The following is a 24,198-nucleotide window of genomic DNA, read 5'->3' on the forward strand; positions in this document are numbered from 1 at the left end:
GTGAATATTCAGATATTTGGGAGTAGACTTTTTGGCAGATGGGTTTATGAAGAAAGAGGTAACTGAAGAAAGGAAAGAGGGGGGTAGTGGATTGAGGTATCTATGGAGACAAAGAAGGGAATGTATGAGAGTATAGTAGTACCAACACACCTACATGGGTGTGAAGAATGGGTTGTGAATGTTGCAGTGAGGAGGAGGCTGAAGGCAGAGAATTCATGTGTGAAAATAGTGTGGAGTTACTAAATTATTCAGAGGGCTGAGTAGGGGTTTAGGTGGTTTGGTCATTTAGAGAGGATGGGACAAATTAGTATGACTTTGTATAAATCTGTAGTGGAGGGAAGAAAGGGTAGAGGTCATCCTAGGAAAGGACAGGGGGAGGTGGTAAAAGAGGTTGTGTGTGCAAGGGGCTTGGAGATACAGCAGGCATGTGTGTGTGTGTTGGATAGAAGTGGAGACAAATGGTTTTTGGGACTTACGAGCTGCTGGAACATGCAGTAATAATATTTTATGAAGGGATTCAGGGAAACTGGTTAGCTGGACTAGAGTCCTGGAGGTAGGAAGTACAATGCCTGCACTCTAAACAGCAAATATCCCAAACCCCCTCCTTTAGAGTGACACCTAAACTGTCATATCTGCATGCCTCTGCAAAGACAGCAATAATGCAAATGATGGTGAAAGTGTTTTATCGCCCTGCCTCAGTGGAAGATGGCCAGCATTAAAAAAAAAAAAAAAAAAGGTGAAAGCATAAACCTGTAGTGGGTTATACAACTCCTGGGAAATGGCAGGCAATCATGTCTTTTCAATTTTCTCAGATCATATTGTAATTCTTGAGTAGTCCAACAAGGCATTTTCAGCCTTTTCCAAACTTAATGAAATATATTTCTTAAATGTGAGAGCAACCTTGAAGCATGTCTTATTATTCACCTAGCATTGGAGAGTGTTCATACTCAGGGAGATTAAGACTTCAGATAGTGTAAAAAAAAAAATTTATTTACAAAATTACTACGTGAACAAACAGGCTCAATGAATCTAATAACACATCAATGTAACTATTATTAGCAGTGGCATCATTTATAAATTTTCATATTTATTCCATAAATTTTATGTATGGAAAAAATTTAAACTAAAATTATACCTGTTACCAACAGATTATATTGACTCATGCTTGAGATTAAACTTATACAGCAAATTGTCATTAAATAATTATAAAGCATTTACAGTTCACCAAAATCTGTTGCAATGCTAGTACAAAGAGTAGAATTTTACTATAAAAGTCTTCAAACAAGCAGTGTATAGCACATGCTTTAAACATATAAACAAATGCATTGCAAACTATTTGAATTGCATTCGTGATAGGATATTTTCATTACTCAAAACATAACTCTTGGTAACTCTACACTAAGGCTTTCCTGTATTTGTAAATGAAGAAATTATACATAAGTAGATAACTGATTTTTAACAATTATGATAATACTTTACTACCAGAATCATATGTTAACAATGACCTAAAATATTTTCACAAATACATTGCAGTATTCCAGTATAAACAGGTTTAACTAGTTCATGACTGTTCACTGAACAACTTGCCTAATACATCATAAGAAGCCAAGTACACATCAGGTGGAATAGTCTTGGGTGTCTAGGATACTTCAATAATTATGAACAATTCAGATTTTGAGCTTAATTCCTTTGGGCTTTAAGCTTCTTCTCTCTTCCCTTTTTACCTTCTTGAACTGCAGTTCTCTCATCTTCTGTCAAATCCTTGTTGATGTTTGTAAAAACACCAGTACCAACTGTTATACTTCCTTGCCGAAGTGTAAATCGCTGACCCTTCTCCAGAACCATTGGTTTCAGCAGATGTAAACTCAACCTTCAAAGAAAAATAATATTTTAGTATATAAATTATAAACTCTTGCATATAAATTCCTTGTCATTTAAATTGTTTAGTTGGCATTATTGCCAATGAGATCAAATGGAGGGGTTTGAGATATTAATGTTTGGACATACCTGCAAAGACTGACATTGTGTGAATGATGGTGAGTGTTTCTTTTTTTTTGGGGTCACCCTGCCTTGGTGGGAGAAGGCCAGCGTGTTAAAAAAAAAAGATAATGGAGCTCCATGTATATGCCTCTCACACCTAATATTGGATTTTTAAGTGCAAAACGACAGATTACAAGACTGATTGCCCCGACCAGATATTGAATGGCCATGGAAAAAATTATACATGCTTAATTTCTCGGCCATTTTCCAAGGCAGGACAACCCAAAGAAAACATATTTACTATCACTATCTCCCTAGCTGCACTGACCCAATATCTCACTCTAACTTTAAAAGAGGTAGACACTGTACTTCTCAAACTCAAGTCTGGTTAGTTGGTTTACCCAAATCTCTCTGTCACTATACTCATACCTCTCTAAGCTTGTGTAGATACTATTCTACAGGAATTTCCTAATGCCACATTTAAAACATGCATAATCTTATTAACTATCCCTACCAATCAATTAACAAAATATTTCTAATATTTAACCAAGATTCTTATGCCATAGACAAAATTAACTGTATGGTCTACCATGTTTAGAGAAATATTTTTTCTAAAGTTTACTGAGGGTGTCATCACTGCTTAGTCAAGGCCAAGATTAAAAAACAGACTGCATAAAGGTTATACAGTACAGTAATTCCTTTAATTTTTATTCATAGCAAAAAAATTTACTGAAACCTACTTGGCATCTTCTCCTGGCATGACCATTTCTTTATCGGCTACAACAATTTGAGCAGAACAACGCCAGGTTTTGCTAAAGACTTGCATCTGACAGTATGAAGCGAAAGCTCTTGATTTGCCTCCTTCATCCTTCTTAAGTACATACACTTGTCCTTCAACATTGTCATGAGCTTTCATTGTTCCAGGTTTTGCCATGATCTAGTGAGAAAGCAAATTAAGTAAATACAGAATTGCATTTTACAAAAATGGTAAAAAGAAAATCTAATCAAACCAAGATCAAATTATTTCTGGAATCACAAGAAAGACAACATAAAATAATTTTTTTTTTTTTTTTCAAATTCTGTACAGTAGTGAACTATTGGTTTCCTCTTTGGCTACACTATACTTCTTAGTGGACTGCTCCACTTTCTATCAAATCAAAATCAAATCAAAATGTTTATTTCTTTGTAAAGCTTACTATGTGTGGTTTACACAATATAAAATATTAATTACAAAAGAAGGCCATTAGCATACCTAGGCATTTCAGGCAGACTAATACTAATTCTTACTCTATATTGATATAGGTTATGGAGCAGTACATTTGAACTTACATTATTAGATAAATACATAATTAGATACAAACCCAATTGGGCACATACATATTTGGATTTACAATATTGAGGAAGAACAAATTACAGTGGACCCCCGGTTCGCAAAGCCATCGGTATCCGATAAATCCGGTATCCGAAGCATTATATTGCAAAAAATTGGCCTCGGTTCCAGTTACAAAACCCGGTATGCGATACGATTCGTACAAGACGTATCCATTGTTTACAAGCAAGCCAGTGTGCGCGCATCTAAGGATACATTCAGTACATTCTATATTATCCATATTATCACTGTTTTTGGTGCTTGTTTCTGCAAAATAAGTCACCATGGGCCCCAAGAAAGCTTCTAGTGCCAACCCATCGAGACCAAGGGTGCTAATGACTATTGAAATTAAGGAAATGTGTGCAAAGTGGCTTGAAGTGCAAACCATTTTTTTATTGAAAATCACCCTGACACAGCTACTGCAAGCCGTGTTGGCAACCTGTACACTGACAATGTTGTGAACCACTTTAACCCTTTGACTGTTTCAGGCCCCTCTCTGAAACTGTCATTCTATGTCGCTCAATTTTTGAAAAAAAAAAATTATTTTTTCTTATGAAATGATAGAGAATCTTTTCCCGATGGTAATGACACCAAAAGTTCGAAATTTGGTCGAAAACTCGTGGAATTATGCTCCCGCGAAGTTAGCGGTTTCTGCGACATGTGCGTATTGGCGATTTCGCCGACTTTGAGCCCTATTTTCAGCCAATTTCATTGTTCCAGTTGACCAAACTCATAGCTATTTCTTTAGAACTGCATTTTATCTATCAGCTGAGTACAAGAAACCTCCCATTTACTAATTTGGACTACCCAATATGGTGGTCAGAAATTGGCAATTTGGCCAATTTCACGCAAACTAAAAAAGATGCCAATTTCAAAATAGGGTCCAGAATAAACAAGATAGACATTCGTGGCACTAAAATAACATATGCTCTGTTCATTAGTCACATCTCTAGGCCCCTCTTATATTATTATTGCTTTCTATTTTGATTTTTTATTCATACAAAAAAATACAAAATTTACTGTTATGCAGACGACTGCATTATTGTAAAAATGGTATAAATAATATCAGTGCACTAGTGAAAGAATATTAGTCTCCCCAGTTGACGTGTATTGGACGTGTGGTGTGATTTATTTACTCTTGAACATTGGTAAAAATCGAACATTTCCGCTACTTTGAGCTCAGTTTCAAGGTCGTTTTCATCGTAAAAGTAATGAAAATCATCTCTATTTCTGTAATATGTTTTCCATTTTATCACCTAAGACCATGAAAACGCGAATACAACGATAAATACTATACGAAAATACACCTCAAAGTCGGCGTTTTATTCCAAAAAAACGATCAGAGTTTTTTTTTTCTCATTACTCAATGTGTGCTGCAGGATTTTTTTTATGTGGTGCACACTGACCACACAGACCCATTCTCTCACATGTGGGCCTACCAGCTTTCTCCCGCTTGATTTGAAGCCGCTAGAATTATTGAGTATATATACGTCAGAAACATTGGCTCGTAAGACGTATTTATACGTCGAAAACAGTCAAAGGGTTAAGAAAGTCATAAAGGAACGAGAGGTACAGGCCTCTATGGACAGATATGTTGTGCGACAGAAGTCCAGTGACTCTCAAGCTGGTCCTAGTGGCATTAAAAGAAGAAGGGAAGTAACCCCGGAAAAGGACTTGCTACCTCAAGTCCTAATGGAGGGGGATTCCCCTTCTAAACATTAAAAACTTCGACACTCTCCCCTCCTCCCATCCCATCAAACATCACCAGATCTTCATTAAAGGTAAGTGTCAATTATTCTATTGTTATTATTGTTATTGTAATTATTATATTGCATTAAACTTAATATATCATGTGGTAAAAGTTTTTTTTTCATACTTTTGGGTGTCTTGCACGGATTAATTTGATTTCCATTATTTCTTATGGGGAATACTGATTCGCTTTCCGATAATTTTGGTTTACGATGAGCTCTCAGGAACAGATTAATATCATGAACCGGGGGTCCACTGTACTTAATGTTACAAATGGTAAATTTAGTAATGGGGTTGGATTTGTCTGTTTCTATTAAAGTTTATATACTGGAAATATATCTTAGGTAGACTTAATTAAGACTAACTTAAGATTTAATAGGCAATAGCTCTATTAGTAATTTTGTTTACAGTCACTTGGGTGGGTTTAATTGTAAATTAGGAGAAATTACAGATAACGAGAGGATTATATTGGTTTGGATGTGTTCATGATACAAAAAAGAAAATTAGGCGATTTTCATTTGGTTAGCTAATGATGGCGTGACTCACGAAATCGTAATGACATGATCGCAAACAAACTATCCCCACCCATGGTATAGAACCCGCAATCAGAGTCTCAAAACTCCAGACCGTCGCGTTAGCCACTGGACCAGCTAGCCACAATAAGATTCGTCCAACTAGGTATATTTCTACACCACAGGAAGGTTAGCATAGGCACCACTGTGACCACAAATGCAAGTCTGGAGTTTTGAGACTCTGATCACAGGTTCTATCCCCGCCCGTGGTATGGTTTGATGGGGTGCGTTATGGAGATTAGAATTTTAACGGCAGTTTTGAAAATGGTGGTCGAGTCTGTGGTTCTAGAGTTTTCAGGCAGGGAGTTCCAGATTTTAGGCAGTTTTATGTACATCAAATTTTTGTAGAGGTTTAGCTGGACACAAGGAATGTCACAGCAGTTTTTGTGTCTGGAATTATGTCTATGGGTCCTGTTGCAACTATCAAGAAAGTGTTTTAGCTCAGGGTTAATATAAGAATTTGTGGTTCTGTAAATGTAGGTTGCACAGTACAGGTCCACATCCCTTTATCCAAAATTCTGAAATTCAAAAAGTTCCGAAAACTACGTGGTGGCATGACCTAGCACTGACAACCAGAGTGGCAGGCATCAGCTGTATCTCAGCGCTTGTAGTGTTCACACTTGCATCTGCTGTTCGCTGATATTTTGTTTTTGCTTTCGATTTTGTGACTGACATTTTCACAGTGAAATTAAAAAGAGCTGCAGATACCCCTATGGGTAACAGTGAGAAAAAGAAAAGGAAGCATCTGACATTATCAATAACACAGAAAGTAGTTACTGCAGAAGCTTGATCGTGGTGTGTCAGTGTGGCGTCTTACTGACGAATATGGTGTTGGAACTACCACTGTTTATGATTTAAAGAAAGACAAGTTACTGAAGTATTATAGTGACAGTGACCAAAAAACTAATGAAAAATAGGAAAACACTGCATAGGGCAAAAAAAAAAAAAAAAATCTTTACTGTGTGCTAATGGAGTAGATTCGACAACGAAAAAGTGAATGTAAGCCACTGATTGGTTTGCTGGTCATGAAACAAGCTAGAATATACCATGAAGAACTGAACATTAAAGGCGAGTGTCAACATTCAGACGGTTGGCTGCAGAAATTTAAGAGTATTGGTGTAAAATGTCTGAAAATCTGTGGTGAAAAAGCTTCTGCTACCATGAAGCAGCTGAAAATTACATTGATGAATTTGCCAAGATAATATCCGACAAAAACCTTAGTCCTGAACAAATTTACAATGATGATGAAACAGCTCTCTACTGGTACAATATTCCTAGAAAAACATTAACAATGGCTGATGAGAGAGCACCAACAGGTTTTAAGGATGCTAAGGACAGGTTAACTATTCTTGGGTGTGCCAATGCTGCAGGCACACACAAGGTGATTGGAAAAAACAAACATCCGAGATGTCCGAAAGGTGTATGCAATTTACCTGTGCATTGTTATGCCAACAAAGCATGGGTAACCCGAGAGATGTTTTCCGACTGGTTCAATAACCACTTCGTAGCAGCTGCACGAGCTCATTGCAGGCAAGCTGGACTAGAAGAAAACTAAAATTTTATTGTTCCTGGATAATTGCTCCACACATCCCCCTGCTTAACATATCACTACAAACTGGCATAGTGCCTGATAAGTGGAAAATAGCAAATGCAATACCTATTTACAAGGCAGGTGACAGGTCCTTGGCTTCGAGCTATAGACTAATAAGCCTTACCTCCATAGTGGGAAAATTTATGGAATCAATAACTGCCGAAGCAATTCGTAGCCATCTTGATAGACACAGATTGATTAATGAATCTCGACACGGTTTTACAAAGGGGCGCTCCTGTCTTACGAATCTACTAACTTTTTTCACTAAGGTGTTTGAGGAGGTAGATCATGGTAATGAATATGATAATGTGCATATGGACTTCAGTAAGGCTTTCGATAGAGTTCCACACCAGAGGCTATTGAGGAAACTTAAGGCACACGGAATAGGAGGAGAAATTTTTTCCTGGGTAGAGGCATGGCTGACAAATAAGACAGCAGAGAGTTTGCATAAATGGGGAGAAATCAGAATGGGGCACGTCACAAGCGGTGTTCCTCAGGGGTCAGTGTTGGGCCTGTTGTTGTTCACAATTTGCATAAACGACATAGATGAGGGAATAAATAGCGACATAAGCAAATTTGCTGATGACACCAAAATAGGTCGTCCAATTCATTCTAATGAGGACACTAGAGCACTCCAGGATGATTTGAATAGACTGATGCAATGGTCAGAGAAGTGGCAGATGCAGCTTAATATTGACAAATGCAAAGTTCTAAATGTTGGACAGTTAAATAACCATGCCACATATAAACTAAATAATGTAGATCTTAATACTACTGATTGCAAAAAGGATTTAGGAGTTCTGGTTAGCAGTAATCTAAAACCAAGACAACAGTGCATTAGTGTTTGCAATAAAGCTAACAGAATTCTTGGCTTCATTTTTTTTTTTTAACAAACCGGCCGTATCCCACCAAGGCAGGGTGGCCCAAAAAGAAAAACAAAAGTTTCTCTTTTTAAATTTAGTAATTTATACAGGAGAAGGGGGTTACTAGTCCCTTGCTCCCGGCATTTTTGTCGCCTCTTACAACACGCATGGCTTACGGAGGAAGAATTCTGTTCCACTTCCCCATGGAGATAAGAGGAAATAAACAAGAACAAGAACTAGAAAGAAAATAGAAGAAAACCCAGAAGGGTGTGTATATATATGCTTGTACATGTATGTGTAGTGTGATCTAAGTGTAAGTAGAAGTAGCAAGACACACCTGAAATCTTGCATGTTTATGAGACAGAAAAAAAGGACACCAGCAATCCTACCATCATATAAAACAATTACAGGCTTTCGTTTTACACTCACATGGCAGGACGGTAGTATCTCCCTGGGCGGTTGCTGTCTACCAACCTACTACCTAAAGGCTTCATATCTAGAAGTATAAATAATAGAAGTCCTCAAGTTGTTCTTCAACTCTATATATCCTTGGTTAGGCCTCATTTAGACTATGCTGCTCAGTTCTGGTCACCGTATTACAGAATGGATATAAATGCTCTGGAAAACGTACAGAGGAGGATGACAAAGATGATCCCATGTATCAGAAATCTTCCCTATGAGGACAGACTGAGGGCCCTAAATCTGCACTCTCTCGAAAGGCGTAGAATTAGGGGGGATATGATCAAGGTGTATAAATGGAAAACAGGAATAAATAAAGGGGGTGTAAATAGTGTTGAAAATTTCCAGCCAAGACAGGACTCGCAGCAATGGTTTCAAGTTGGAAAAATTCAGATTCAGGAATGATATAGGAAAGCACTGGTTTGGTAATAGAGTTGTGGATGAGTGGAACAAACTCCCAAGTACAGTTATTCAGGCTAAAACGTTGTGTAGTTTTAAAAATAGGTTAGATAAATACATGAGTGGGTGTGGATGGGTGCAAGTTGGACCTGACTAGCTTGTGCTGCTGGGTCTGGTGCAGTGCTCCATCCTTGAGTGGAGATGACCAGTCTGGGTGGGTCATTGGGCTAATCCGGGGGGGCAGGATCATTGGTCTAATATGGGGGGGGATATGGACATGCTCCGCATGGGTCAGTAGGCCTGTTGCAGTGTTCCTTCTTTCTTATGTTCTTACGTAATGTTTTTGGCATCTACTTGCCCCCCTAATGTGGCATCTGTATTACAGCCTTGTGACCAAGGAATTTTATGCACCATGAAGAGCAAGTATAAAGACTATTTTTTAAACTGTATGCTTGCTGCAGTCAACAGAGGAGTAGGAATCCAAGATTTCCTGAAAGAGTTCAGTGGTAAGGATGCCATTTATGAAGGATGTTGATAAATCAACATTAACAAATGCTTGGCACAGACTTTGGCCTAAAACAATGTTTGATGTAAATGAACCTACAGATGAAGACTGAAGGATTTCGTGTCACTGAAGAGATGATTATATCAAACCTCAAAACTTATGCTAAAAGTTTATTGGACGAAGTGTAAAGTTACAGGAAGCTAACATCAAAGAAATGCTGAACATTGACAATGATGCACCTGTTGTGCATTCCTTGAGTGATGGTGAAATTGCTGAAATGATGTTAAATACAAATAAGCATGAGAATAGTAGTGATGATGACATTGTGAACACAGGTGAAAAAGTTCCCAAACATATGGTGAAAATGTGTGATCAGTTAATTGCTGGCCTTGAACAATGTGCATTTATCAGTGAGCAAGAAATTATGGCAATTTACTCAGTGATTGCTCAGACAGAAACCTACATTTGTCTTATTAATGACACTTGAAGAAATCTCTAAAAATGCCATCTGTCAATCATCTTGAGAATAATGTTCCTGGTCTATAATTATCCCATTATTTCATTTATCAATATATTACTCTAAATAAACAGCAGTAGTATTTGTAGTCTTTATTTATCCCAGTTAGTGTGAGTATTCATACATTTTTGCTGCAGTGTTAATGTTTGATTATGGGGTGCTGCCCTAGACCCCACCTTCATTCTGAAATTCGAAACAATACTGGCCCCAAGGGTTTCAGATAAAGGGACGTGGATCTGTAGTAGGTGTGGATGTTCTGTACAGTGAGTTTAGATCTTTTGAAGAGGAGGGGGGGGGGGAAGGTTGCCTAGGATTGGATTGCATGATAATTCTTATTGCGGCTTTTTGTTGGGTTATTGTTGGCTTATGGTGGGTTGCTACTGTTGAACCCCAGGCACAAATAGCATACATGAGGTAGGAATAGACAAGTGAATAGTAGAGTGTGAGTAGGGCTCATTGTGGTATGTAGTAATGTATCTTAGAGAGGATCCCAACCCTTTTGGATACTTTTTTTTATGTGTTGGACGTGGGTGCTGAATTTCGGGTTGCTGTCAAGGTGTACGCCCAGGAATTTGCCCTCATTATGTTTAGCAATAAGAGTGTTGTCAATCATATTATTCAGTTGTGCAACACCTGCTCTGTTACCAAACATAATATAGAAGCTTTTTTTTTTTTTTATTATCACACTGGCCGATTCCCACCAAGGCAGGGTGGCCCGAAAAAGAAAAACTTTCACCATCATTCACTCCATCACTGTCTTGCCAGAAGGGTGCTTTACACTACAGTTTTTAAACTGCAACATTAACACCCCTCCTTCAGAGTGCAGGCACTGTACTTCCCATCTCCAGGACTCAAGTCCGGCCTGCCGGTTTCCCTGAATCCCTTCATAAATGTTACTTTGCTCACACTCCAACAGCACGTCAAGTATTAAAAACCATTTGTCTCCATTCACTCCTATCAAACACACTCACGCATGCCTGCTGGAAGTCCAAGCCCCTCGCACACAAAACCTCCTTTACCCCCTCCCTCCAACCTTTCCTAGGCCGACCCCTAACCCGCCTTCCTTCCACTACAGACTGATACACTCTTGAAGTCATTCTGTTTTGCTCCATTCTCTCTACATGTCCGAACCACCTCAACAACCCTTCCTCAGCCCTCTGGACAACAGTTTTGGAAATCCCGCACCTCCTCCTAACTTCCAAACTACGAATTCTCTGCATTATATTCACACCACACATTGCCCTCAGACATGACATCTCCACTGCCTCCAGCCTTCTCCTCGCTGCAACATTCATCACCCACGCTTCACACCCATATAAGAGCGTTGGTAAAACTATACTCTCATACATTCCCCTCTTTGCCTCCAAGGACAAAGTTCTTTGTCTCCACAGACTCCTAAGTGCACCACTCACTCTTTTTCCCTCATCAATTCTATGATTCACCTCATCTTTCATAGACCCATCCGCTGACACGTCCACTCCCAAATATCTGAATACGTTCACCTCCTCCATACTCTCTCCCTCCAATCTGATATCCAATCTTTCATCACCTAATCTTTTTATCCTCATAACCTTACTCTTTCCTGTATTCACCTTTAATTTTCTTCTTTTGCACACCCTACCAAATTCATCCACCAATCTCTGCAACTTCTCTTCAGAATCTCCCAAGAGCACAGTGTCATAGAAGCTTTTGTCAATATTAAATGCAAGTTTATTGGCAGTCATCCAGGTCGATATTTCTAGGAGCTCTTTGTTAACAATGGTGTTGAGCGAGGCAAGATTTGGGTGGGAGATGACATACGTCGTGTCATCAGCAAAAAGAATAAGTTTCAGGTGTTGTGATACGTTGGTAAGATCACTGACATATAAGAGGACAAGCAGGGGACCAAGGACACTTCCCTGTGGCACTCCAGGATCAAGTGGTCATGTTGATGAGGTTGTCCTTAATAGAGATGTACTGATACCTGTTAGTAAGGTAGGATTTGAAGTATGTCAGTGGCCTCATGTACCATAATGGTCAAGTCTGTGGAGTAGAATGCTGTGGTCTACTGTATCAAAAGCTTTCCTTAGATCTATAAAGAGTTCTAATGTACATATATTCGTTATTTTCCAGTGCTGTGTAAAGCAGGTCTAGCATTTTTATAATTGCATCATTTGTGCTTTTGTTTTTTCTGAAGTCAAATTGGCAGGGGTTGAATATATTTTGTGCTGTTATAAATGAATATAATCTCTTGTGCACGAGTTTCTTGAAGATTTTGGATAGCAACGATAAGTTTGATACTGGCCTGTTGTTATTTACATCTGTGGGGTCACCACCTTTTGTGTATTCCTGTAACTCTTGCTGTCTTGAGTAGTGTTGGGAAGGTGCTAGTTTCTAGTGATTTGTTAGAGTAATGAAATAGCAGGCGAAAGGACATGAGCCACTCGCTTGTATAAAAATGGTGGGACTCGAGACAGATTCCCCGATTTATTTTTAATTATTATAATCAAAAAGAAGTGCTAAACCACAAACGTTATACAGCACTGCAGGGCAGGGAAGGATGTGAGGGTCTTGGGTAGCAAGAGAGAGAGGGATGATTATTAGGGTATGGAGTACAGTGGGGCAGTGGACAGTGCAGGGGTAGAGGGTAGCAAGAGACTGAGGTAGAAAGGACTGAGGGGAGTGCTAAAGGTATCATCATCAGAGTTTGTGGAGTAAATCAGTTGCTGTCAAAAAGTCAATGAGAGAGTCCAGATTAAAGGAGGGTCCATCAGCAAGAAGGGAAGGTAAAGAAAGAGCAGAGACGACGCTGGAGGTAAATTCTGCATGCTCGTTGATAGAGTGGACAATCCAACAGAATGTGGCTAACGTACTAGAACCTGACAATTCTCACAGAGAGGAACAAGGTGCCTCTCCATGAGATACCTGTGAGTAAGATGAGTGTGGCCGGTGCGAAGACAGGAGAGAGTAGTCTCCCAACCTCGACACTGATGACAAGACAACGGCCAGAAACCTATACTTGGTTTAATAGAATGAAATTTGTTATAGAGCAGATCTGACCAACATTGTTGCCAACGAGTGCAAAGGTGGGTAGCAATAATAGCAAAATAATCCATAAATGGAACACCTCTATATGAAACTGGGAGGTCATGTACTGCTGCAGTGTCTGCCTGTTCATTGCCCTGTACATCAACATGGCCAGGGACCCAACAAAATACAATATATTTGTGCTTGGTAGAGATACGACATAACCAAAGTTGGACACGAAGAACTAGGGGGCGAGGTGTATCAAATTTTCATATAGCCTGTAAAGCACTAAGGGAATCTGAAATGACCACAAATGGTGACACAGGCATAGATGCAATACAGATAAGCGCTACAAGAATGCCATACAATTAAGCCGTAAAAATACTAGCCAAGGATAATAAATGCCCTCACACAGCACTGTCCGGAAACACTGCTGCGAATCCAAGGCCGTCAGAAGACTTAGAACCATCGGTGTACACTGCAATGGCATAAGAATGAGAGCAGAAGTGGTCAAGAACAAGAGAGCGGGAAGCTACAGTAAGCAGCTGGGCTTTCGCACATGGCAGTGAGAAAGAACAGACACGAACAGCAGAACAGACACGAACAGCTGGAACTTCTCAAGGGGGTAGGGAAAAGCAAGATGCTACATGAACATAGAAAGGTGCTAACTGAAGGGACGACAAGAGCGAATGTAGGCGAAGAGAAAAGGGACGGAGTAAACAGTGGCGACAAACAAATAAAGAATGTCTACTAACATCAGTGACTATCCTACATATGGAAGGATTGTGGAGGTCATGAGAGAGAACATAATAGCAAAGGCAATGGGCATCATGGCTATCGGACAATGATGGAATACTTGTTTCCGCATACAGGCTCTCTACCGGTTAAGAGTGAAAAGCACCAAGGGATAAATGTAATCCCTGGTGATGGATGGGATTAAGGCTAGAGAGAGTTGCAGAAGTCACCAAATATATCTGGTCACCATAATTGAGTTTTAATAAAATTAGGGCTGAATGGAGGCGAAGGAGTTCTACGATCAGCCCCCCATGAAACATGAGCAAGGGTTTTAAGGAGGTTCAGCCAGTTATGACAAGTTGCCTTCAGAGAGGTAATGTGAGGATTCCAGGATAATGTCAAGCAGAAGGCCTAGAAGCCTGACCATATCACGTTCTGGGATACGCGAGCCATATAGATACAATAGATGATCAGAGATGACAGAGCGTCTAGTGAAAGTAATTTGGCGTTTTAGTACTAGAAAATTTAAACCCACAAGTAGTGCCCCAATTGGAAACACGGATGACCACATGCTGGAGAGAAACCGCAGTAAAGTGAGTCAGCGCCTCCACAAGCTTTAGTGAAGTCATCAACAAACCGATGACCAAATATTGGATGGAAGAACAGAGGCCAGATCATTTATAGGAAGGAGAAAAGGTGTTGTGTTCAGAACACACCCCTGGGGGATACCTTCAGCTTGGACAAAGTCTGGGGAAAGCATATTATTAACCCAAAAACAGAAATGACTTTCAGTTAAATATTCTTAAGGTAAAATGGCAGACTGCCTCAGAGGCCTAAGGAGCGGGCCTGGGCCAAGATATTATACCTCCAAGTAGTGTCATATGCCTTCTCAAGATGGCAATAACCGAGTAGTTATAGGCAATGGCATTACGGACATACATATCTAAGCATAGTAAGGGGTGAATGGTAGAACGGAGCTTACAAAAGCCACAATGACTAGTGGAGAGACTGTTGTGTGTGTCTAAATACATCAAATGTCTATTTAACAGACATTCCATCACCTTGCTAACTGCACTGGTAAGAGCAATGGGATGATTGTGGGAGGCATCATGTCCCGTAGTACCCGGTTTGCGGAAAGGGAGAACAGTGGCAGATTTCCACAGCTGGGGAAGAACTCCTTGTGACCAAATAAGGTTAAAGAGTCATGAGAGGACTGCAAGGGCTGTAGCATATGAATATAAATGCCGTCAGGCCCAGCTGCTGATGACTGGCAAGCTGAGTGTGTTGCCTCCGATTCCAGAAGTGTAAAAGGCACATGAGATTCTTCTCTGATAGAATAAAAGTTGAAGGGCTCAAACTCTCTGGCACACTAAGGAACGAAATGAGGGACACAGATGAAGCCCCTGAGAGATACAGACAAGATGATTATCAATTTATTTCAGTGACGTCAAGAGGGTTTGTGATATAAACACCGGTAACCCAACGAACAGGAGCTGGTTCAGGAGAGTATTTACCAGTGAGTTTCCGTATTTTTTTCCAGACTGCACTCAGAGGAAGCAAAAGTGATGGTGGAAACAATCTCACTAGCAAGTAGTTTAGTGTTACGGATGACACGGCGAGTGACCGTTCGCTTCTGCTTAAAATCAAGACGTCTCTCTGTGGTTCTATTGTACTGGTACCTGCCCCACACAGTGCATTTCAAATGTACTGCCAGAGCACAGGCCAGAGACCACCATGACACACACTTTTGAGAATGCCTGCCTGAGGTTTGAGGTATAGAATGAGAAGCTGCGGTTAAAACTGAGGTCGAGAAGAGGTATAAAAGCTCATTAATGGAGGACAAAGAAGGAACCTCGCTAAAAGCAGTTAGATGCGAATAAAGGTCCCAATTTTCTCAATCAAATTGCCAGCGTGGCTACGAGGTGGTGGTGAATAAGAAGAAGTAAGAATGATTGGAAAATGATCGCTGTCATGCAAGTTCGGGAAGACAGACCAGGTGAAGTCTAGTACAGTGGAGGAAAAGTAAACCAAGAGATTGATGCGAGAGAGAATGAGTAAGAGGATCAAAATGGGTGGGAGAACCCATATTTAAGACATGGAAGGGGAGAGAAGCAAGAAAAGCCCCCAACTGAATGCTGCGGGTATCACAGTGAGACCTCCCCCCCCTCCCCCAGAGAAAATGGTGGGCATTAAAACTGCCAAGTAACAGAAGTGGTGGCGGCAAGGAAGAAACCAGAAATGCAACATCCGGGATAGATAAGGCCCGAGAAGGAGAGATACAAAGAATAGACTGTATGCCACTTATTCAAGTGGATATGGGCTGCAGTGTAATGCAGCAAAGTATGAACAAAAAGCTGTCAGTATGGAATAGTGGGGATTGTAAGAAGTGCATTTTCATAAAAGGTTCCATCGGGAAAAGGATCCGATGAATATAATGAATCATAGCTCGAGATGGGATGGATAACAGCGGAGAGTAATTTGGGTTCTTGTAAACAAATACAAAAAAGCAGGGGAAAACTGGGAGAGCAACACCTGGAGCTCACCCCGGTTACCTCTGAGACAGCAGATATTCCACTGTGAATAGAGGTAGAGGTATCTACAGGCCAGTAGGGTTAGAAAAGTTCACATGTGGAGGTAGTGGAAAACTTTTAAGCAGCGAAGGATTGGGACACTGCAAAAAAATAAGTTGTGCATGAGGCCAAGGACATTGTATGTGGTACAATATTGGAGATGGAAGGAGGGTGAGTAAAGATCGGGGAGACGATGGACTGTACCAAAGTAGGGGGGGGGGAACGAAAGAGTAGAGGGAACTAGAGAAGAAGCTTGGGAGGGGACAGAGGAAGAGACCTGGGAAGGGACAGGGAAAGAAGATACTGTACGAACCTCCACAATCGTAACAGAGCCAGTTAGAGGTGAAGAACTGGATACAAAGACTGGGAAGGAAAAATGAGCAGGTTGCAGAAGGGAAGGAGGGGAGAAAGGATGGGGATGGTTCGGACTTCGGAGAAGAGGGGCGATGAGGAGTAGGTGTTGTATGAGGTCTCATAGACACAAACTTGTAAGTGAGAAGAGGAAGAAGTGAGAACAGAATGAGGTGCCGAGGTAGTGACCTCTGAGTCCAGGACAGCAAAAGAATTAGAGACAGGGGTGACTACAGAGGAGGCTGCTGAAGTTGGGACCCCCAGAGGAGGGGGGACATTTTGTAACTAGAGAACAAGAAATACAGCAAAGTTTCCCTTGGAGGCATATGCCATAGCATATGGGAGGTCTTCTGCCTCTTTGAAAACAGATTTCACCCTCATTTAACCCCTTAACTGTCCAAACGTAGATCTACATTCTTACCGCTAGCGCTCCAAACGTAGATCTACGTTTTGTTTTTCCTGTCTCCAAATTTGGCAAGATTGGCCTGAGATGCCTGGTCAGCATAGAATGGGTCTTAAGGCTCGGTGTGTGCAGTATTAAAAAAACCTGGGACCACTTAGTACCTTGTGGAAGAACCAGTTCAACTGAGCGGCAACTAGAGCAAATAGCACAGCCACCACAGCAGCCATTCCTGCTCCTGACTACATGTGTAGAAAACCCAGGATAACCCAAAAAAGTCTAACAGAGTGACTTATAATTGCTACACTCTTAATGCTACACTTTGTCATTGACTCCTCCTGCTTTAGTATTGTACATATCGTAGAAGTGGTACACTGGTACTGCCTGGCCAAGCCCTTAATCCTCCACCTAGTTTGTTTATCTATGATTTCCTCCTTTAATTCCATGGAAATCATCCTCTTTTTCTTCTTAGCACTGTCCTTTGCACTTGCTTTCTTAAGACCCATGGTTAGAAACAAGAGATTTCACAAAATAACTGCACGAAACGTAATGAAAACAAGAGAATTCCCTCCACCGCGAGTGGAGTGGACTGAACGATTTGATGCATACTGCCATCTTGGGTGGCATTCGGAAAATCATTTATAGCATAGCCCTTTCAGGGTCCGTCCCGTAGATCTACCGCTTCACGTTGAGTGTCCAAACCGTAGATCTACACCAAAATTCTAGCAACGTCAAATTTAGCGCGAAAGCGCTCATAGGCCTACATGTGAGAGAACGGGTCTGCGTGGTGGGTGTGCGCCATAAACAAAAAATCTAGGCGCCCGCATAGCATTGTGGGAATGCCGGCTCAGTTACCCTTGTTCACCATGCCTCGTCGCAAGTCAGCTCTCACTCCCTGGAAAATTGGGACTCTCCTCTTCCTATCTGATAGTTCTGACACTGATGGAAGTGAAAATGAAGACAAATTCTACGGCTTTGATCAGTTAGTGACCGAAAAGAATGACCAAGATATCGATAATAGTGCAGAAAACCCTGACGATCCTCAACCTTCTACCTCTGGTGTGGGCACTCGTGACTCACGGTCGGTTGTTCCTCAATGCAAGAGAAAACTAATATTTTCGCGTGGCCAGGCCTCTGACTTCAGTAATGATGATAGTGACGTGGATTGTCATTTTATTGCGCTCGACAATCATTCGAGTAGTGATAGTGAGGAATCATATTCACCAGTGAAGCGTCGGTATGTTCACCGCCGCATGCGCTCGGGTAGTGTACCCTATGCTGTGCCCAGGGGACGGAGTACATCCCATGGCCCTACACCAGTTTTAGGTAGTGATAGTGAGGATGATGTGGCTACACTTGGCATGGATAGACCACAGGCATCAGTGGATGGTGTTAGTGGTAATGGTAGTGGCACCGCCATGCGTGACTCACCAGCCCAGGGTGGGACCCACGCTGCTGACTCGTCAGTTCAAGGACAAAGCGGAGCATCAGCCACCAGCCCACCACAACCACAACCACCCGCACAACCAGCCTATGATGTCCAGTATCCACCAGCAAACCGTATGTGGGATTGGCAGCAAAATCCCAATTTTGTTCCCATGCCTCACCACTTTGATGACTCTCAAAGTGGAATTCTACCTACTTGTCCCCTTGGAACTATGGCCAATGAACTGGAATTCTTTGAATTATTCTTTGACCAGCCATTGATGGAAACTATTGTCAGGGAAAGTAATAAGTATTTTGAGTACACCATGGCAAATACGATCATATCACCACAGTCAAGACTACACAGGTGGAAAGAGACGACTGTTGCAGAAATGTATTTGCTTTTGGCAACAATAATGCTTATGCCTCATGTCTATAAGCATAATATAAAAGCATACTGGTCCACAGATCAGCTAATTTCTACCCTAGTCTTCAGTGAAATCATACCAGTGAACAGGTTTATCTTACTCTTACATATGTTGCACTTCTCTGACAAAACCAGGCCTGACAGAAGTGACAGGTTATACAAGATTAGAAATGTTTTCATGTATCTCAAACAAAAGTTCAGCATATACTTTTATCCATTCAAGAATCTTGTAATTGACGAGTCTTTGATTTTGTTCAAAGGTAGACTGTCATTCAAGCAGTATATACCGAGCAAGAGGAAACGCTTTGGTATAAAACTGTTTGTACTCTTTGACTGTGACAGCGGCCTGGTGTTGGATATTGTTGTATACACGGGAAGTAAAACATTGAAAGATACCAAGATGTTATTGGGTATCTCAGGTAACGTAGTGAGAAACATGATGGCACCTTATCTTGGTAAGAGGCATACATTATATACCGATAACTGGTACACAAGCCCATTACTCAGTGATTTCATGCGAGTGAACAAGACAGATGTGTGTGGCACAGTGCGTTCTAATCGTAAACATATGCCCAGGCTCAACGCAGGTGCTTGTGGTGATGACGTGCAGGTGTTTACTGCCAATGACATCATGGCATTACGGTGGCATGACAAACGAGATGTCACATTGTTGACAACCATTCACCGTAATGAAATGCAAGACAGTGGCAAAGTTGATCGAGTGACTAATGAACGTATTCGAAAACCAGTGACAGTGATTGATTATACACAAAACATGCGCTTGGTTGACAAATGTGACATGCAGATTGGTTTTGTTGACTGTGTTCGTAAGAGTTACAAGTGGTACATAAAACTTTTCTTTCATCTCATGGACATTTCTATGCTCAATGCATATAATATGTACCAAATAAAGACTGGCAACAGACCACCGTATGGTGAATTTTGTTTGTCTGTTGTCAGACAACTCATAATGAAGTACCAGGTAAGAACACCTGCTATACAACAAGGTCCTCGAATTACTCAGGATATACCCAAGCGTTTGAGGAGGGAAGGTGATCATTTCATAATACAGCTTCCTTCAACTCAGAAGAAATTTGCTCAGAAGAGATGCATCGTCTGTGCACAAACAAAACGACGGCAACAAAGACGCAAAGACACTCGGTTTATGTGTGAGGAATGTAAGGTGCCTCTGTGCATGGTGCCTTGTTTCAAGGAGTTCCACAAGCTCCAGCAGTTCTAAAACCATGTCCAGTGATTGTAAATATGTAAATATATGATAGAACACTAGTATTATACAAGATTTGTGCATGTTTATTGTAATAAACAACAGTGGTAAACAATAATATGATAATAACTTTAGTGCAGTTATTGTGTTCAATACAGTGAGTTTATATATATACATTATATACAGTATTGGTCTCTCAGGCCCCAAATGTTAGTAGGAATAGAAAAAAATTGGAAAAGAAAAGAAAAAACTTTAAAAACCGCTAAATAATGTAATGCGCGTATGTGGAATTCATCGATGTTGCCGCCACCACATCATTTTTGACAAACTTCTTGGCACTGTATCTCGGTAAGTACTGATCAGATTTTTTTTTTGTCTTATTACCTTCACAAAAATATGCTCTTTAATTCTGTAAGAAAATTTTTTTTTTTTTTTTTTCAAAATTTCTTGGACACTGGAGCACCACTTCAGATTTTGGCCTTGGACCCTGAAGGGGATAGGGTACAACAAGGTCTGCCACTGCTGTTTCATATTGTCTGCCATTGCTGATTCATGCTGTCTGCCACTGCTGCGTCATGTTGTCTGCCACTGCTGCTTCATGTTGTCAGCCACTGCTGCCTCATGATGTCTGCTCCCACTTTTGCTAGTGTGTTGAAGAGCTTTCCAATATGTGAAGGTTGAGGGGCAGTGCCAATTGGACAGGTATCGGACGGTGATGTCATTTGTTTACTCTTGAACATCGCCACAGAATCGAACATTTCTGCTACTTTGAGCTCAATTTCAAGGTACTTTTTGTCATGAAACCAATTAAATCATATCTATTTCTGTAGTATATCTTCCATTCTATCAAATGAGACTAAAAAAAACCCAGAATACAACCATAAAAACCATATGAAAATATACCACTAAAGGGAGGCTAATGGCTGAGAAGTGAACTCTATTATTTATGGTCCGATTTTTTCATTTTTGGTGTACGTTAAGATGCATCTTTCCATCGTACATTGCCCAAGTTTCAATAAGATAGTCCAACAAACAACTGAGATCTACTTCCCCTAGATCAAGAGCAAAGCCCCTCACCAGCATCAAGGAACCTCCCTTGAGGCCCGCTCGCATCTGGAAATTTCACTTGAGTCTGTAAGCAAAAAAAATCGACCGAGCGACTGCTCACATCTGGAAAAACTCACACGTGGACGATCTCGTAAGTAGAGTTTCCACTGTATGTCTAACCAATCATCGGTACCATTGATAATGGAGAATTTTGTAGGCCAGTCAACCATTCCTAACTCTGCTGTGAAGTTACTTATTGAGGCCTTGTCATGGAGTTTAAAAAAAACTTTGCTGTATTCCAGTGGTTGTTCATTAATGTTTGTTAAGAGGAAGGTGGGGTAGTGGTCAGTGGTGCTGTCTGTGATTATCCCTGATTTAAGGGGGGATGGCTAGTATATTGGTCCATATATGGTCAATTATGGTTGCACTTGTCTCATTCAGCCTGGTTGGTTTAGTTATAGTAGAAATAGTTGGTGTAGTTGCATATCTGTATAGTATTCCACTTGACTAATACAGCTTCCCCCTTCCCTCTTTTTCTCCATCTTATTTTTCCCTTCCACCTATCACTTACATACACTTATGACCCTTACAGGATTAGCACTATGATTATAACAACAACTTACATTCTTAGTACTGTGTTCAAGTAGTGAATGCTTTACCTGCACCAAATCAGATTGCAGAAATCAATAAACATTGCATGTTTATGAAGAATAAGTCAATACTGTAGCTGGAACAATTCACAACTAACCACACTTGGGAGAGGAAATTTTAGATGACATATAGTAATGAGAACAACAAAGCATCCACTTAAAAATTCACAGCCAACCCCAATTAACAATCAGAACAGGGATAAGAAAAATAGTGAATTTTATATTACTGTACATGAATCAAATTTTCAATTAGAGATACAAGGTGTTCCATGGCTTGGATGGAAGTGCATGTGTCCTTACACCTGCTGTCCCTGTTCACCCAGTAGTAAATAGGCACCTGGGTATTAGTCGACTGTTGTGGGTTGCATCCCAGGGGGTGGTAATATACCTTAGATAAAGATGGGCTTTGAAATAAGCTGAGGTAGGATAACAGCTCACAGCCTGTAAAATTGATGTATAAAAAAAATTTAGGACAATAATAATCTGTATTTAATGTCAGCTCAGCTTTTAAGAAACTGAAAACCATGCACTAACCCAAATATGGGCCCCCCTCCCATCATATTTCCCACTTTTTTCAAGATACCTCTCCACAGGGAAGGGAGTCAATGGTTGCATCAGTGACAATAAAGATGGTAGTTGGTGGTGAGGGAGGTCAGTAGAAGTAGAGGAATGCCTACCTTGCTAGAAGTATTGGTTGTGCCCAATCAGTGCTCCCTTACATTGTCCTCTCATTCATATGTAATGACAAATAACTAAAATGTGTGGTGTATGAAGTGTTAGTGTGTGAGGGAGTGTGCATACCACTGTCACAGTAAAGGTTGCAGGTCTGGCCAACACTGGTAATTTTTTTTTTTTTTTTTTTTTTATTATCACACCGGCCGATTCCCACCAAGGCAGGGTGGCCCGAAAAAGAAAAACTTTCACCATCATTCACTCCATCACTGTCTTGCCAGAAGGGTGCTTTACACTACAGTTTTTAAACTGCAACATTAACACCCCTCCTTCAGAGTGCAGGCACTGTACTTCCCATCTCCAGGACTCAAGTCCGGCCTGCCGGTTTCCCTGAATCCCTTCATAAATGTTACTTTGCTCACACTCCAACAGCACGTCAAGTATTAAAAACCATTTGTCTCCATTCACTCCTATCAAACACGCTCACGCATGCCTGCTGGAAGTCCAAGCTAGTAATTACTCTCCCAACAAAAATGAGAGACCACAGATTTCATTTTTCAACATATTACCATACAACTGAAATGCTGCTGCACTGTATGACCTCTGTAGGTTTAGCACTTTTTTTTTATTCTAATAATAATCTGAATTTTGTACTTTCATTTATGATCTATGCATCAGGAGCCAATAATGTCATTCATTGGAGAGGACAAACTGTCAGCCAAACCTCACCACATTGCATAACTGTGTATATATGATCTGCCTCCCACATTTTTGTTACTGATTCACATACATTCACTTTGGTACATGGACATTTAGTGTAAGTGTGGTGCACTTCTATTTACGTGGTAAAACTTGGGGGGCGAGAAAAAAAAAAGTGAATTTTTAAATTATGATTATTGGAAGGAGATCCTCTGGGAGATACTCCTATATCTTTCTCAAATTCAGGTAAGTATAATAGTGGAAAACATTCATATTGTCAGCTCGAGAGTGTATAAACCTGTAGTCGAGGGAAGGCAGGGTAGGGGGTAAGCCTAGGAAGGGTTGGAGGGAGGGGGTAAAGGAGGTTTTGTGTGCGAGGGGCTTGAACTTCCAGCAAGTGAACGTATTTGATAGGAGTGAATGGAAACAAATGGCTTTTAATACTCGATGTGCTGTTGGAGTGTGAGCAAAGTAACATTTATGAAGGGATTCAGGGAAACCGGCAGGCCGGACTCGAGTCCTGGAGATGGGAAGTACAGTGTCTGCACTCTGAAGGAGAGGTGTTAATGTTGCAGTTTTATAACTGTAGTGTGAAGCACCCCTCTGGCAAGACAATGATGGAGTGAATGATGATGAAAGTTTTCCTTTTTTGGGCCACCCTGCCTTGGTGGGAATCAGCTGATGTGTTAATAATAAAAAAAAAAATATAGTGATATACTGTTGAACTAGCAAGCAGTAAATGCATTATGGATCATAATTTAAAATTAAGTGCTTGTCTATCTGTTACACAAATGTTTCTTAGCATTCCATCGCTGCCTTAACTCAAATTAAAAGGAATTGCAGGGTACTGCTACAGTAATTAAGAATTTGTCAATCAATAAATGAAATAAGCACATTTTACATTTCTCACTGCCATCAAACAAATGTCTAATGATTTTACAATATATTTAAAAGTTTCAAAGAAAAGTATCTCAACCTGAAATATAC

General features: G+C 40.5%; 1 protein-coding gene across 1 annotated transcript in view; it reads right to left on the reverse strand.

Moving 5' to 3' along the window:
* Window positions 1-969: 969 nt before the first annotated feature.
* mEFTu1 (mitochondrial translation elongation factor Tu 1) overlaps window positions 970-24,198 on the reverse strand; it is a 54,256-nt gene continuing 31,027 nt past the window's right edge. Inside the window, exons 8-9 of the mRNA XM_053775564.2 lie at window positions 2,721-2,917; window positions 970-1,870 (exon numbers count right to left, since the gene is read on the reverse strand). Of these exons, the coding sequence (XP_053631539.2) occupies window positions 1,681-1,870; window positions 2,721-2,917 (387 nt within the window). The 3' untranslated portion in view covers window positions 970-1,680. The remainder of the gene's footprint in view (window positions 1,871-2,720; window positions 2,918-24,198) is intronic.

This window comes from Cherax quadricarinatus, chromosome 10 (assembly GCF_038502225.1).
Source record: "Cherax quadricarinatus isolate ZL_2023a chromosome 10, ASM3850222v1, whole genome shotgun sequence".
NCBI classification, from domain to species: Eukaryota; Metazoa; Arthropoda; class Malacostraca; order Decapoda; family Parastacidae; genus Cherax; species Cherax quadricarinatus.